We start from the raw sequence: 17,500 nt of genomic DNA, 5'->3' as shown, positions 1-17,500 counted from the left end.
AACATTTACTCGGAATGGTTCAATCAGAGACCCCTTGTTTCAGCAAGGCCCCAAGGGTACTGAGGAGATTGAGGTGTGTGTGTGTGTGTGTGTGTCTCTCTTTCTGTTTGTGACACACACACACACACACACACACAGTGACAGAAAGAGAGAAACCACCATTTTCTCCTGTCTGCCTTCATTTCTGTCTTTTTTCTCTGTGTGTGTGTGTGTGTGTGTGTGTGTGTGTGTTGCATCTACTATTGGCCTATCCACCAGAGGCTCAGGCAACTGTGTTTTTTTCTGTGGGTGTGTGCAGGCATATATATATATATATATATTTGTGTGTGTGTGTGTGTGTGTGCGTGTGTGTGTGTTTGTGTGTGCGCGCGCATGTGTGTGTCTGTGTGTGTGCATTGTACATACTGTAAGAATCCACCAGGTCCAGCTGCATGTTGTAGGGCACCAGTGGATCGGGCAGCTCGGAGAAGAAGCTCTTCATGGCTCCTGCCACCGTGTTCACAGTGAACTCCTTCTCCACCAGGTCCAGCCCATGGTCTACAGAGAGAGAGAGAGAGAGGGGGGGAGGAAGAGGAAGAGAGAGATAGTGAGAGAGAGGGGGAGAGAGAGGGAGAGCGAGAGGAAGAGAGAGATAGTGAGAGAGAGGAGGAAGAGAGAGATAGTGAGAGAGAGGGGGAGAGAGAGAGAGAGAAAGAGGGAGGGAAAGAGGGAGAGAGAGGGGTAGGGATGAAAAGAGGGGGAGAGAGAGAAAGAAGGAGGGAGGGAGAGAGTGTGAGAGAGATAGGGAGGGAGAGAGGCAGGAAAAAGAGAGTGACACAAGAAGAGAGAAAAAGAGAGGGAGGGAGAGAAAACAGAATAAAGACAGAAATAAATATTACATTCTACACCATGAAATCCATCACGTTACGGATAGTAATGGAAATCTATAACTACATTTTGAAACGCTGGGATCCCATCTTTCAAAGAAATGTTAAAGGCACGACTTAAGCCCACCACACACACACACACACACACACACACACACACACACACACACACACACACACGCGCAAGTGAAGTGCAGACACTTGGCAAGGGCATTTGTGTTTGCATTTCATAAATCTGGTTCCCAGACAGCAGTACACAGTAAATAGTCTGGCCTCCTGTTGACCTGCTCCACTGAATGAAAATTCAACTCATTCCCTCTCAGCCAGCAACTCCAATGCCACACACACACACACACAAACCTTGCATATTTGCACACACAGACACAAATAACATACACAAGCAAACAAACAAACAAACACACATGTGCACAAACACACACCTACTGAAATACACAAACACATAGAAACCTTGCACATTTGCGCACACAGACAATAATAACATACACAAGCAAACACACGTGTGCACGCGCGCACGCGCGCACACACACACACAGGTACAAACACACACACGGAAAACAAGCTCCAAATGTTAAGTACCAAAACAATAGTGCACTTAAGTTTGTGATGCCCTCTGCACTCCACTTGAGTGCTTGCACATCCAATTAAAAGACTGTGATTTATTGTGTGTGTGTGCGTGTGTGTTTTCACTGTACACATATTAACCTTCCTGTGATCTGAGTGCATCTACGAAGAAGAGATGGAGAAAAGAGCATAGAGAAAGAGAAGAAAGAGAAAATGATGGGAGTACAATGCAGATACTAAGAGAGAGAGAGAGAGAGAGAGAAAGAAAGAAAGAAAGAAAGCGAGAGAGAGAGAGAGAGAGAGAGAGAGAGACAGACATATGGCCTGGGTTTACAACAATAGAGAAAATGATCCTTCCACCTGGCTGAAACAGATGATTGCATACAGTAAACCTAGCTTCCCAGCGCCTACAGTACCTCCACTCCTGCTTTAGAGGACTTTCATCTACAGTGCAATCTGCTACGTGCTCCCTAGCTACTAGGCCTCAGAGCGAAGTAGCAGTCACCACCACGCGCCGCAGCCGAAGGTCGACTTTGCCAAACTTGTACCGCAGCGTAGGCGAGGACTTTTCTGAGTTTCTGAGAGGTGCGTTCGTGCTGCGCTGTGACAAACCGCTCTTGTGTCGTGCAAGCCTTTTCAAATGCAGCAGTGGCATTGAGGCATTGTATGTGAAGGTCGCATTAGCCGCGGGTCTATGGTGGTGGAATGATACGCCAACCGGCACCAGCAAACATTTACACTCAATTCATTTTCAAACAAATAAATGGCTAATTTGTTCGTAAAATACTTTTAAAATGTTGCTGTTGTAATAGCTGGTGGTTTTACTTTAAAAGTATGTATTGCTTTATGAGTTTAAATGTACAGCTGCATTATTTCATTTCCTCTTTTTCACGTAAAGTTCCCTTTTTAAGTTCCCTTTAACCTGTCCTCGGATAAATACTTAAGCCATAACTCTAACTGTAATGTAACGCCACACCTCGCTACAAGCGCTAACACCTGCTCAGGACACGCCCCCAGTGGCACGCCGTCGTAAATCAGGGCGTAAATCAGCTCATCGTCGCCAGCGGTCTCCCACGGCGAGCACACGGGAGCACACACACACCAATCATCACGCAGTGTGTGAGAGCAGAACCGGAGCCTTCTTCAGGAGTGTAGCATTGCCCACAGACAGTCAGTAGCCAACAGGCTAACTTGAATATTCTCATTCAACATCTACCTACCTATCTATCTATCTATCTACATGGTCAACATTTTAAAAGTGTGTGTGTGTGTGAGTGTGTATATGTATCAAATGTTGACAATTCTGCACTATATAGGGACATTTCATATAACATACATTTACTTTTACTCACACACACTTTTAAAACGTTAACAATTCTGCACTCAATAGGGATATTTCCTATAACATACAGTACATTCACTGATGCATGGTTTAGGATGTGTTAGGCACTGTCTTTGTGTTACCACCACCATATGAAACCACTTTGAATCAACGCGACGCAGCATCCGCCATAAATAGACAAGCAGATTTTGGAATACTCGACCATTGTTGGCTCAGGAATATGGCGGCTACTGATCTGGCATGAGGGTGGGCAAGGACAGCCCAGAGCGTCACTAGCCCTGGCCCTCATCTGGCCCTCATCTCACCTGATCTGACCTGATCTTCCTGAAGTGGCCTGCTCTGTTGTGCTGGTGGCCCCACTTCACTGGCTGGCGCTCCGTATTGATCAACCTGCCCCGGGGACCACGGTTGCTTGGTAGAGGCCGAGAGTAGCTGGGTAAAGGGGTACACCTCGATGCTGAAGTGCTGTCTGACTAACTGAACCCTTCACACACAGGGACCAAAGCGTTGGGGCACACTCAGACTTTAAGCCTCCGTTTTAGGGTTAGGGTTAAAATAATCCCAAAAGCGTCAGCCTAATGAAATAATCCCATCAGAATGTGATTGTGTGGCACTTTTCCTTCCTTGGCGGAGAGTACCTGACCCCAGGTCAGTTCTCATCAGGGATCGTGCCTCTTTGGCACCCTGTACCAGCCTGGGCCTGCCCTGCTGTGAGAGGGGGTGAGGATGATGCTACATCACAGAGTAAGGATCTTACCAGATTACTCAAATATCCAAACTGCAGAAAACAGACAAGACATAGGTACACAAACAGGTATGCACGCAGACATAAACAAACAAACAAACAAACAAACAAACAAACAAACAAACAGACACACACACACACACACACACACACACACACACACAGACACACACACAGACACACACAGACACACACACAGACACACACACAGACACGTCTATGATATAAGGTCATTCACCCAAGCAGGAGTTGTGTTTGAAAGGGCAGGTTTGATGTGTGAAGACTAATTAATGAGATGAATGTTTGTCTGGCGTCTCGGAGACCTAAACAAACCCCGCCACAAACAAAACAGCAGCGTGTGTACGTGTGTGTGAGCAGGGGAGGGTGTGTGTGTGTGTGTGTGTGTGTGTGTGTGTGTGTGTGTGTGTGTGTGTGTGTACTTACCCTGATCAAACTGTCTCTGCATGCTCTCCATCTCTGCTTTATTCCCACTCACTCTGTAGATGCCCTCAGTACTCATCCCTGCAGAGAGGAGGAGAGAAAAAGGGAGGTAGAGAGGGAGGGAGGTAGAGAGAGAGAGAGAGAGAGGGAGAGAGAGAGAGAGAGAGAGAGAGAGAGAGAGGGGTGGGTGGGGGAGAGCAGGGAGAGGGAAGGAGAGGGATGGAGAGAAACACAAAAAGAGGATTATTTGATGTCTTTGCTTTCCATGTTTTGAGCTCTTAACTCCCTTTAAGCTTCCGTCGGCAACCGTTGACAACAGCAGGGGCGCACACACACACACACACACTGCGACTGGAAAGACTACGACAGCCAAGACGAGAGATCATTAAAGAGACGGAGCAGGAACATTTGTTAAGTGACAAAATCAATTACAGGCAGAAGCCACGCACCGCCAGCATTATCCTAATAACACATAAACTCTCTCTCTCTCACACACACATACACACACACACACACTCTGGAGCCATGGGTTTGGTACAGAATGTCCTCCTTCACTTCCCGTAGTTCCTTCAGATTTGAGTGGAGTGAATGTGTGAACCCTCCTTCACCCCACAATTCTCCTTCCCTCCCTCCCTCCCTCCCTCGCTTTCAGACAGAGAAAAGGGGTTGGGGGTGTTGGGGGAGACATCAGGAGAGAGAGAGAGTGAGAGACAGTCTGGGAAATGGGCACTCCTGCCGTCAAGGCACAGCGCATCGATCGCCTCCTTCCACTGATCAATTACCCACAACAGCTTTTCTAGAGAGGAAAAGCAACTACGTGTATGTGCGCGTGTGTGTGTGTGTGTGTGTGTGTGTGTGTGTGTGTGAGTGAGTGAGTGAGTGAGTGAGTGAGTGAGTGAGTGAGTGAGTGAGTGAGTGAGTGAGTGAGTGAGTGAGTGAGTGAGTGAGTGAGTGAGTGAGTGAGTGAGTGAGTGAGTGAGTGAAAAAAGAGGGCAGGGAGAGCTTTGAAGTGTTCCAACAACACTGGTGAAGACATTTCCTCTGGAGAACACCACCATTTGAACACAGGGGCACAGAGACTCATTGAGTGAGTGAGTGAGTGAGTGAGTGAGTGAGTGAGTGAGTGAGTGAGTGAGTGAGTGAGTGAGTGAGTGAGTGAGTGAGTGAGTGAGTGAGTGAGTGAGTGAGTGAGTGAGTGAGTGAGTGAGTGTAGAAAGAGGGCAGGGAGAGCTTTGAAGTGTTCCAGCAACACTGGTGAAGACATTTTCCTCTGGAGAACACCACCATTTGAACACAGGGGCACAGAGACTCATCACTGAACTGAAGAGACACAGGCAGAGCCACAACTCAGAGAGAGAGAGAGAGAGAGAGAGAGAGAGAGAGAGAGAGAGAGTGAAGAGAGAGAGAGAGAAGAGAGAGCAAGACAGAGAGAGAGAGGAGAGGAGATGAGGAGAGGGGAGAAAAATGGTGGGTGAGGAGAAAGGAGGAGAGAGGAGAAGAGATGGGGCAGTGGGAAAGAGGAGAGGAGACTGCTGCTTCCCACACAGAAAGAATCACAGCTTTCAGCTGTTTCATATTGAGTGTGTGTGTGTGTGTGTGTGTATGTGAGAGAGAGAAAAAGACAGAGAGTGTGTGTGTGTACTGTATGTATGTGAGTGTGTGTGAGTGTGTGAGAGATACAGAGAGAGAAAAAGAATCAGTTACCACAATGACCACATCCTGCATGGACTCAAAAGGACAATAGAAGGAAGACCTTCCTAACACCCCCCCTCCCTCCCCTTCTCCATCTCTCTCTCTCTCTCCAGTTCTCTCTTTCACTTGCTCCGTCTCTCTCTCCCTCTGTCTTTTGAATCCTCCCTCGAGCAGGTCTTCATTCCAAGAATCTTCCACCTGTTTCCACCAATACAATACCTCAAGCACAGAGTTTCCACGACCTTTGATACCACTGCTGCCAGTTATTGGGTATATCATTGTGTGTGTGTGTGTGTGTGTGTGTGTGTGTGTGTGTGTTTCCTTGAACTTTGTCTATACAGATGTTTATGTTGAAGAGTGCACATGTACAGTACATCCGGTGGAGTTTATATCTAAATGTACATTTGACATGAGCACCTGCACGTACGTGTGTGTGTGTGTGTGTGTGTGTGTGTGTGTGTGCGGACCTTGGAGAGGAAGGCACTACCAGTGGGGGGCAAGCATGAGTGTTAGCATGTCTGTAAACATATGCAATTGTGTGTGTGAGGTTGTTATGTTAAGATGATGTGGGAGAATGACAGAGTAGCATATGGTTTTGTGCTACATGTGTATATGTGAATGCGCACGTGTGTGAGTGTGAGTGTGAGTGTGTGTGAGTGAGTGTGTGTGTGTGTGTAAGTGAGCGAGAGAGCAGTCATGGAGGGCACAGCAGCACAGTGCAGTGTGTGTGTGTGTGTGTGCGTGTGTGTGTGTCACAGAGAGGTCAGGAGCACAGTCTGGTGTGCCTGCATGCCTTTGTTTGTGTGTGAATGTGTGTGTGGGCATGTGTGTGCGTGCATGAGTGGGTCTGTGTGTGTGTGTGAGAGAGAGCTCAGTGCTGTCTTTGTTCTTCAATCTGTGCTCCATGCAGCGTTTCCTCTACCAGGCCAGCAGCCCGAGAGTCCCCTTTCCTCTGACACACACACACACACACACACACACACACACACACACACACACACACACACACACACACACACACACACACACACACACACACACACACACACACACACACACACACACACACACACACACACACACACACACACACACACACACACACACTTCCCTCCCCATCATCCCCATCTTTCACTCCATCCCCCCTTTTTCTCCTCTCCTCTCCTCCTCTCCCAAACCCAATATCGCCCTTTCTCCTGCATCTCACCCCAGGCCTTCTCCATTCTTAGACCAGTCCGGCCATACCAACATGGCCGCCCTCAGCTCCTCAGACATGAGACACGGGTGAGGCACGGGTGAGGCACGGTTGAGACACGGTTGAGACACGGGTGAGGCACGGGTGAGACACTGGTGAGACACGGGTGAGGCACGGGTGAGCAACACCCAGGGTTGAGGGCCGGTCCACTCTCACATTGGCCTACACTGCACGCTGCTGTACTGAACACTCACAGCAAACTCAAAACTCACTAAACACACATGTGGCCACACTGAAAACACAGTTATAGGAGACAACAGTTTGTGTGTATATCTGGTAAGTATTGATGATTAAAGAAGTGCACGCATCCCACACACACGTGCGCGCACACACTCTTAAAGGGATAATCCGGAGTGAAATGCACTTTAGATCAATTTTTCGGACTATTGGGAGTACATACGTTGAGTTGACACCAAAATCATGTCATTCGGATGTATTTTGAGAAAGTTCGCGCTCACCGTTTTTAGCCAAAACTCGTTAGCCTGGAAGTGACCGGGGCGTGTCCTTTCGCCGCTACAAAACGCTATTTTTATACCTCTTCTACTGTTCCAAACAACACTACACTTACGTGGTAGTGAGTAGAGGTTCCCTAAAGCCAAACCGAAGTATCAGCACGTCTTTATGTGGTCGGATAGAGAGTCCAGAATGAATTTAATCGAGTCCGTACCTTTCCGGAAATGTTAGTAAAGTGTTGTGAAAACGTTGCTAGCTGCAACAGCGACATTTCCGGAAAGGTACTGACTCGATTAAATTCATTCTGGACTCTCTATCCGACCACATAAAGACGTGGGGATACTTCGGTTTGGCTTTAGGGACCCTCTACTCACTACCACGTAAGTGTAGTGTTGTTTGGAACAGTAGAAGAGGTATAAAAATAGCGTTTTGTAGCGGCGAAATGACATGCCCGAGTCACCTCCAGGCTAACGAGTTTTGGCTAAAAACGGTGAGCTCGAACTTTCTCAAAATACATCCGAATGACATGATTTTGGTGTCAACTCAACGTATGTACTCCCAATAGTCCGAAAAATTGATCTAAAGTGCATTTCACTCCGGATTATCCCTTTAAGGTCACGCATCTAACCATAGGAGACAGGAAGTCTTTTTCATCACTCAGCCCTCGCTGTGTAGATGGCACTTCCTGGTGCCCTTTATGCCACTCTGATGCCAACTGCAAAGAATGCCAACACACTCACCCACCCCCTCACAACACTCACACACACACACACACACACTCCCTCCCTCACAACATACACACAGATGGCAAGACAGAGAGAGGGAAAGGGGGTTCCGAGAGAGGAGATGGAAAAGAAGAGACAGAGAGAGGAATAAAGTTGTTGAGAGAGAAAAACAGACCATGTATTTAAAGGAAAAACAGAACATGTGCTAGAGGTGAAAACAGAAGAAAAGTGGAGAGAAAAACGTTTAATTAACTTTTAAGTAACGTTTACAATGGTACGGAACATAACACTGAGAATAAAGTGATGAAGAGATTGTGTATGTCTATTTATTTTCCTCTCTTTAACATGGATAGGGAGGTGAAGAGGTGTGTGAAGAGAGGGATAGAGAGGGGCATTGCGGAAGATGAGAGGAGCAGGATGTCCGAGGCTCGGAGGACAATAGGCTGAAGGTATGTACTTCTGGTATGGTACACACACACACACACACACACACACACACAAACACAGACTGAGGGCATATGTATTTTTGGTATGGCAGATGGCTAGGAGAGGGGAAGGATATGGATTGCCATAGTAACGTCATTATGGTATTTAACCTCCATGGATATGAGTCATACGTGGACGTCTCCACGGTCACCATACGAGATAAACAGAAATAGCAGAAGGCCCTGCTGACCTCTGCAGATATGCCCATTCAACAGCAATCTTGGTAGCTGATAGTAAAATAGCACCACCCGTAAGGCAAGGATCACACTGACTAGCGGCAGATTTCCTATTTTTCGCTAATGGTTCAGCCGCAGAACAAATTGCATGATACTAGCGCTGGCTGCGTAGCGCTAGTATCATGCAATTTGAGCGTTCAACTAGGTTCAACTTTCAAAGCGTAACGCGAGGCTCATCAATGGTCAGTTTAGGCAAGAGGATGTACAGTAGACCGTTTCTGGTAACTTAGGAACAAGATAAGACTTATTATGGTCTGAGTGCTGCTTTACACTTTACTGCTGCCCCTTGGTTATATCCAGTGTGATCCCCGTCTAAAAGATGTGCTTTTGACCTTTCCATATCACCTAGGTTCTTATTTCATGTAGCATTTCATGTCACACCAGGTCATTTATAATGACCCATGAAGACCATGTGAGGCCCTTAAAGCACACGACACACGTCAGCAGAAGCTTACAAGAAGAACAGGAGCAGGGCCCTGAGGAGGACCTGCCATCTCTCTGCTGGTGGAGCAATGAACACGAACACAAACAAACACACACACACACACACACACACACACACACACACACACACACACACACACACGAACACACACACACACACACACACACACACACACACACACGAACACACACACACACACACACACACACAGAAAGAGAGTGTGCAGGCAGTAATTGAGAGGTCTCCACCACAGGGAAGCAGTGTCTCAGAGACCATAAGACAATGGGGAACACTGATCTGATAGCGCTGCATGTGTGAGTGCGTGTGTGTGTTGGGGAGGGCGTGTGTATGGAACAGTAAACACACACAGGACGTGCCAGCGTGTCAGCACACCCACTGCATCAGTAACTACAGGGGGTTGAGGTTGGTTGTGTGTGTGTCTGTGTGTGTGCAAGCAAGTATAATACTGTACACAGTGTGGTGGTCTGTATTCATGATGGGGAATGTAGATTTGTGTGTGCGTGTGAGTGTGTGTTTGTGTGTGACACATGGGTTAAGTACTTGTATGTGTGTGTGTGTGCGCGTGTGTGTGTGTGTGTATGCTTGTTGGTGCATGTACATCGGCATCCTGCACGTAGTCCTCTGTGTTTTCTGAGTGTGCGTGTGCACGCATGCATTTTCTGTGTGTGTGTGTGTGTGTGTGTGTGTGTGTTATCAGCGGATCAGGCTGCAGGCTGTAGTGAGTCGCTGGGCTCCCATGGAGAGGGGTGTGGAGCGCGGGAGTCTGAAGAAAAGGAGCCGTGGCCCAAAGATTGTTCTCATTTCCTGCGCCACGATATCGATCTCAATGAGGGAGCTATCAGGCAGAAAATTACTGCCAGGGCCTGAGCCTCCTGCTGCTTACACACACACACACACACACACACACACACACACACACACACACACACAGTGGAGAGAGAGATGGTGGAAAGGGAAAGAAAGAGTTAGAGATATAGGGAAGAAAGAGAAACTCAGGTAGGGGAGAGATGGAAGGAAGGAGGATGAGAGAGAGAGAGAGAGAGAGAGAGAGAGAGAGAATCAGAGATGTGCTTTATCGGCCTTTTATAGCCCAAGCCGTCGATGTGCACACAACTACGACTGCTACGCCTCTGTAATTACTACTACATCAGAGCAGGGAGAGACAGATAGAGAGGGAGAGAGAGAGAGAGAGAGAGAGACAGAGGGTATGAGAGAAAGACTGATAGAGAGGGAAAGGAAGATGGACAGGGGGCATACATGGAGGGAGAGAGACAGAGGGTATGAGAGAGACTGAGAAAGAGGAGAACGAGAGAGAGAGAGAGAGAGAGAGAAGGTATGAGGGAGAGCAGAGACTGATAGTAGCATACTGATCCAGGAACAGATCTGGTAACTTCGGAAGAAACGGAGAAGGAAAAAAGTTTGCAAAAACAATTACAAACTCACAAAAACACACCCCATCTAAACACATGAAGAATGTGTCCACAAAATGAAGCGAGACATGAGAGGAGAGGAGAGCAAGAGAAGACACAAGAAGTAAAAACCGAGGCCTGTGCTCTCTAGCCCCCTCTGGTGGCTGCATCCTCGGCCCAATGGGTGGGGTGGGAGAGAGGACTCCAAAGGTCTCCTGACTGTTGAGCAATCAGCTCTGCTCCAGGCTGCCTAGGCAATGTTATGGCTATGAGGAGCTTAGTTCAGATCAGCGCAGTTCAATTTGATTACACTTTCAGGAATTAACTGGCTGAGATAAATGGTAATAAACTTTAATGCTCACATAATTAGATACTTAAAAATCTGAATACTTACAGTGCAGTACTTATGCAAGTAAGCATGTGTTTGTGGAATTACAGATGGGTATGTGAACACACTCTAGTGTCTGCGCATATACGTATGTGCTTATGAGAATTCGGTGTGTGTGTGTGTGTGTGTGCACTTATGAGAATTCTGTATGTGTGTGTGTTTTATCTTGCTTCTGAACTGTAATCCAAATGTGGGAGAGGAGGTAGCATAATCTCAGATGAGATTCCAGAGCAATGCACCAGGAGCAGGATAAAAAAGGTAAACACATTCATCTTCCCACACACACACACACACACTGCAGTGTCCTCACAGTGTGTGCACATGAGGGTAGAGTCCAGGGTTGCGTCTGCACACTGACGGGGATGAGGTTATGAAACTCCGGAGGACCAGCAGGGCTGAGTGAGATCACACTTTAACATCATCAAGTCCATAGGGAGCTCTGAGATCACTCCACTAGCGTCACTCGTCACACTAACACACACACACACACACACGCACGCGCACGCGCACGCGCACGCGCACGCGCACGCGCACGCACACGCACACGCACACGCACACGCACACGCACACGCACACGCACACGCACACGCACACACACACACAGTGCCCCTCTCCTACTCTGTCCTTCTCTCTTTTTCTCATACACAGATTCTCCTGTCATGTTACCCTCACCCAGGCACAGTCTGCCTATAAAAAGCTCTCTCTCTCACACACATACTGTACAAACACACACACACCCTGTCTCTTAGGGTGTGATTCAGCTTTCTGTTGCTCAGCCATTATACAACAAAAAGATGAACGCACGCACACGCGCACACACACACATCAACATAATCCCAGTTCGGAGAAATAGTCTGATGTCACACACCACAGCAGTAGATGAACTCAACACCTCAAACGATGCCTGACCTGTGGGGTGTCCTACGAAGCTCGATTAGTGGCTTAGCGAGGTGTGTTGCGCTCAAAACCAGGGTATGCTGTCATACGAAAGTGGATTTGTTTTAGCGTCGCTGTATCACCATGGTATCTTATGCTCGCAACCAAACCTGGTCGGGAGCGGGTTATGTACTTAGTTATAGCTCAAATCGTGAAATATCACCGCCCTCTGACCAATTCTAACCAATCCATTATCTTGAAAAACGAAGTTATCTCACGTGTGCTAATCTGTCATACTTTGAACAGGTTCAGCCCCGCCTCTGCAAACATTTTGAATCTCGAAGGCGCTTTTAACTATGTTGTGCGTGCAAATATGTCACTACTATGGACATGCATGCCATACAATATCTGATGACCATCGACTTTTTGATGTTATAGGTTAGACACTAAAAAAGACCACCCTAGATTTCGCTACCGCTCATAAATGCGGAAGTAACCGTTTTTAAACCTAGGCTGTCTTGTGCGTCTCCACGTTTCCCGATTGGTCAAAATCACCCCAACCACGAGAACGCGCACAGATCTGAGCTGAAAGCCTAGTTTGACACATTTATCACATACCTGCTGTCGTAGGATCACTTAACTTAATACCCGAGTTGAGGCTTTGTGCAGCCTCGATATGTCTAGATAACCTAGATTTGTCTAACTTGCTTCGTAGGACACCCCAAGGGTCTCAGAGAACACAAGCTCAACAGTCTCTGCCTCCTCTAGGAAGACATCATGCATGTGGCCACCCATGAGTTTCAGGGAGAAAGTACATGGGAGTGTGTGTGTGTGTGTGTGTGTGTGTGTGTGTGTGTGTGTGTGTGTGTGTGTGTGTGTGTGTATGTGTGTGTGTGTGTATACAGTTACCAGGGCAGGTGAATAAGACCATGCTCTGTAGGGATGCCACTCTTATGAGGGATGGTCAGTGTGAAACCTAATATATATGTGGGGAGAGGTGACAGGGATGTATGAGTGTGTGTATGTGTGTGTGTGTGTGTGTGTGTGTGTGTGTGTGTGTGTGTGTGTCTGTAACATCTGTGGGTGAGGGGAGGGTGGTATGAAAGCAGGTGTGTGTGTGTGTGTGTGCGCATACGTGTGTATATGCTGCTGGATACAATGTTGTATTAGAAATAGAGTGTGGGAGAGACAGGGAGGGAGCTGAAGGCATGGTGTGTGTGTGTGTGTGTGTGTGTGTGTGTGTGTCGGTGTGCCCGTGACTGAAGTGGGTGGACGAGTCCATTAGCGAACCCTGTGGCTCAGGTCCCTGAGGAGTCCGAGCGTGGCTAACACACACGTCAGGGACACGGCAACCCCTCTCTCCGACTTCTTTATTTCCATCCCTACCTCCGCCCCTCTCCACTCATCACTTCTTTCCATCTGTTTCTCTCCCACTCTTTCACTCACTCCCTCTCTCTCTCCCCCTCTCTCTCTCCATTCTCTTTCTTCTTTTCTCTCTTTCTCTGACCAGACCGTCCTGTGCCAAGCGAACGCCCACAGACCAGCACAACCTCCTGGCTCCCCTCATCAATCTAGTGCATGGAGGGCCAACGCAGCCAATCGTCTACATAACTACCAGTGGCTGCTCCACTCTTCTGCTCCCCTGACCCTCTCGTCACACTCACACGCAATAGCTAGCAAACGCTTACACACATGCTCACAGTGCAGTGCTAGAGTAGGCCTATTTTTTTATTTTATTTATTTATTTAAGAGAGGGACAATGTACATTAATCAAAATGCCCCAATGGAACATGTAAATGCACCTATAGATATTCAACTAGCGACATCTCTGCTAGCATAGTTAGCACATGCCAGCGTCATTATCTTTAGCTGCAGTCTGCTCACTGCTAACAGCTACTGGACCAAGTAGCAGTATTAGCTTACAATCATCTATAGCAGCATCAGTTAGCACCATCTAGCAGCATTAGCTTACAGCCACCTATCTGGCAGCATTATGCTTATAGTCATTTGCTGCTATAAGCAAATATCAGCATTATAGCCATACTGTACATCTCCCAACAGCTGTGTTTGAGTGTGCATTTCTTAGCATGGAAGCATATGGTTGTGTGTGTATGGGTCTCATAAAGTACATTTTCCTGCAGAGTCACGAAGATTCGCTAGTTCATATGGACACAAAAGTTTGGTGCTACATGGACAGTCAATGCATATACTGTAGTGCACCATCCGTGTACACAACACTATGCCTCCCTCTATGGATGGACTGCCAGCTACAGTAATTGCCCGCTGAGGCCACACATACACAGCATTCAAGCTGCAAGAGTCTTGCTACTGATGAATACAGGGAGCTGTAGAGTTAGCCAGGTGTGCAGCCTCTTCTTACCTGTAGCCTCGATATAGCGGATGCACTTGTCGATGAAGAGGGGGATGGGCCTGTCTGGGGACACCACCTGCACCAGCGGCACCCCGAAGTAGTTACTCTCCAGCGGCTTGGAGATGGAATGGCGTGGTTTTGGCCTCTTTTGCTACAGAGAGAGAGAGAGAGAGAGAGAGAGAGAGAGAGAGAGAGAAAGAGAGAGAGAGAAAGAGAGAGAGAGAAAGAGAGAGAGAGACATAGAGATAGAGAAAGCAATAGAAGGAGAAAATAAGTGGAGAGGGCAAGAGGGGCAAAAAAAGAGAGGAGATGAGTAAGTCTAGTAGCAACAGCGCTGGATACGCATGTAAACCAATACACAAACAAATATGCACGCACACGCTTAAAAACAAACACATAATGACACAAGTACATATGCAAACACAAACGCACACAAGGGACAGACAGTACACACAAATGAAGAAACAAACAAACTCAGGCACACACACACGTACCATCAAATACAAGTCCAAACACTTGCAAGAATCTTGTTCGTCACAACACACACACACACACTCATACACACATGCGGACGCGAATGTACTGTATGCAGGATCTCTGATCCAATGCCCAAACCAAACACAGAAGCTACACAAACACAGTCAAACTCACACACACACACACACACGCACACACACACACACACGCACGCACACACGCACAAACACACACACCCCTAGGAGATAATTCCACAGCTTAGTCCGATAAGCAATCGGACATTCCTTTACTTAGTGTGTTTTTTTCTCTCTGAAATGCCTGTCCGGTGGTGTCTGACCTTTATCTCTCTCCTGTCCTCCCTCTCTCTCTCTCTTTCAATCCCTCTTTCCTTATCTCTCTTTCTCCCTCCCTCCATCCATGTCTCTCTCTACTTCTATCCTTTTTCGTCAGTCCCTCTCTCTCCCCCTCTCCATCAGTCTTTCCTGCAGCAACTCTCCTTTTCAGACCATAAAATGTGTATGCGTGTCAGCGTGTGTGTCTGTGACAGAAAGTGTGCGAGAGTGTGTGTGTGATAGAAAGTGTGTGTGTCTGTGTTAAAAAGTGTATGTGCGAGTGTGTATGAGCGAGTGTGTGCATGTGCGTGTGCTTGTGTGTGTTTGTGTATATATAGCCTCAGTGAAGCAGGCCTTTAATGTGACACCTCTTCAGGCTGTCTTGTAATCTGACTGGTGGCGGATGTTGCCTGCACAGGCTGCCAACACACACACAAACACTCACACGTACATACACACACACACACACACACACACACACACACACACACACACACACACACAGTCTCATGTACGCATTCTCTCACACTCACACTCACTCACACACACACACACACACAAACAAACACAAACACACTGAGGTTTTGAAATGACAACTGGCTGGCAGTGCAACACGGCTGGTTTTACGGGTCGAGTCCGGTTGCCGTGGAGGTCTAGAGAGAGTCTGGCATCTCTCCCCCGGGGAGGGACCCGAGCGACTACCCAGCATGCTCTGCTGCGACAGCCGCACCGTCACGGTTGGCTGGCTGCACAGACACTCAGACACTGTGGAGCTGTCAGACTCTTGTGGGTCTTAGCAGAGAGAGAGAGAGAGAGAGAGAGAGAGAGAGAGAGAGAGAGAGAGAGAGAGAGAGAGAGAGAGGGAGAGGGAGGGAGGGAGGGAGGGAGGGAAGGAGGGGGGATGGATGGAGGGAGGGAGAGAGAGAGGGAGAGAGAGAGAGAAGGAAGGAGGGAGGGAGAGAGACAGATGAGGGGGGTTGATAGAGGGATACAGCATGCGTGTGCCTGAGTGAGTGAGAGACAGAAAGAGTGAAAGAGAGAAAGAGATGAGGAAGGAGGGAGGGAAAGAGAGAGAGATAGAAATGAGCGGGGGTAGATAGAGAGAGATACATCATGTGTGTGTATGAGTGAGTGAGTGAGTGAGGACAGAGATGGTAAGGGGTGGAGAAAGGGATACAGAGAGAGAAGGAGAGAGAGAGAGAGAGAGAGAGAGAGAGAGAGAGAGAGAGAGAGAGAGAGAGAGACCTGTTTGCCCTTCATTAAAAGATCATACAATACCCTCACAGATAGTGATGTTTTCTTTCCTCAGGTATTTGTCTTTGTGGTAATCTCAAAGACAAAACAAAAAAACTGCTCTTGACTCATGTATTTAATCTTTTCTTCTCTCTCCCTCTCTCCCTCTCTCACACACACACACACACACACACACACACACACACCCTTTGCTTTCTTCTTCTCTATTTGATGAGACTATGACTGAAACACCCGTTGCCTTTCCCCTGTTTCTCGTCTCGTCTAGTGTTGTTTTTGGCGGCCTGTTTTGGTTTTAGTTTTAGTCTAGTCTTTGTGTCAAGCTGTCATTTTAGTTTTTATCAGTTTTAGTCACGTTCATACTCTTTTAGTCTAGTCAAGTTTTAGTCGACTAAAAGTATGGGCATTTTAGTCTTATTTTCGTCTAGTTTTAGTTGACGAAAACTAATGACTTAGTCTTGTTTTAGTCAATGAAAATTGGATTTTAGCATCTTTTTATTATTCTATTTTAAGGGGTTGTTCCTCCATAGACTGGGTAAGACTGTTTTTAGTGGCAGGCACTATAGCACCAGCGAACTCTGAAACTATAGGACTGGATGAAATGTGCAGATAACGGTCTCCACTGATAAATATCACACTGGCTAACCTGGAATTGAGGTCCTATGTCCAGAATTCTGAACTACCCCTTTAATAGGAAATGATACATTTTGGTTATTTTTCATGGATTAAAAAATTACAAATATTACAGGTTACATAGGCACTGAACATTGGCAGTGGAATCAGGTATGTTACACAGAGTTCGGTCTCCCCCTGTCACCATGAAAGGACTATTAGGAATATTCTGTAGACCTGCTGTTCCTTTTCTGAGAACAATTTAACTTAAGATCAAGTTGTCCTCAGGTTATTGAATGCTGTAAATGTGGATGCTATTTCACCATTAACTAGGTAGCCTAAGCGTGGTTACACACAGTTGTCATCTAAATGCAGTGTTTTATAGCCTATAAAACGCATTTCACGTTCATCACTCAGTTTTGGTAGGCTACAGGCCTATGCCTTGAGTGGTCGCTGCCCCTTTAAATGCGTGGGACTTTAAATTACGTTTTAACT

General features: G+C 47.2%; 1 protein-coding gene across 1 annotated transcript in view; it reads right to left on the bottom strand.

Annotated features, from left to right (window-relative positions):
• Positions 1 to 17,500, bottom strand: part of arhgap35a (Rho GTPase activating protein 35a) — a 94,908-nt gene that overhangs the window by 7,466 nt on the left and 69,942 nt on the right. The window contains exons 4-6 of the mRNA XM_062553250.1: positions 14,343 to 14,484; positions 3,980 to 4,057; positions 406 to 537 (exon numbers count right to left, since the gene is read on the bottom strand). Of these exons, the coding sequence (XP_062409234.1) occupies positions 406 to 537; positions 3,980 to 4,057; positions 14,343 to 14,484 (352 nt within the window). The remainder of the gene's footprint in view (positions 1 to 405; positions 538 to 3,979; positions 4,058 to 14,342; positions 14,485 to 17,500) is intronic.

This window comes from Sardina pilchardus, chromosome 13 (assembly GCF_963854185.1).
Source record: "Sardina pilchardus chromosome 13, fSarPil1.1, whole genome shotgun sequence".
NCBI classification, from domain to species: Eukaryota; Metazoa; Chordata; class Actinopteri; order Clupeiformes; family Clupeidae; genus Sardina; species Sardina pilchardus.
This window is presented reverse-complemented; position numbering and strand designations above follow the sequence as displayed.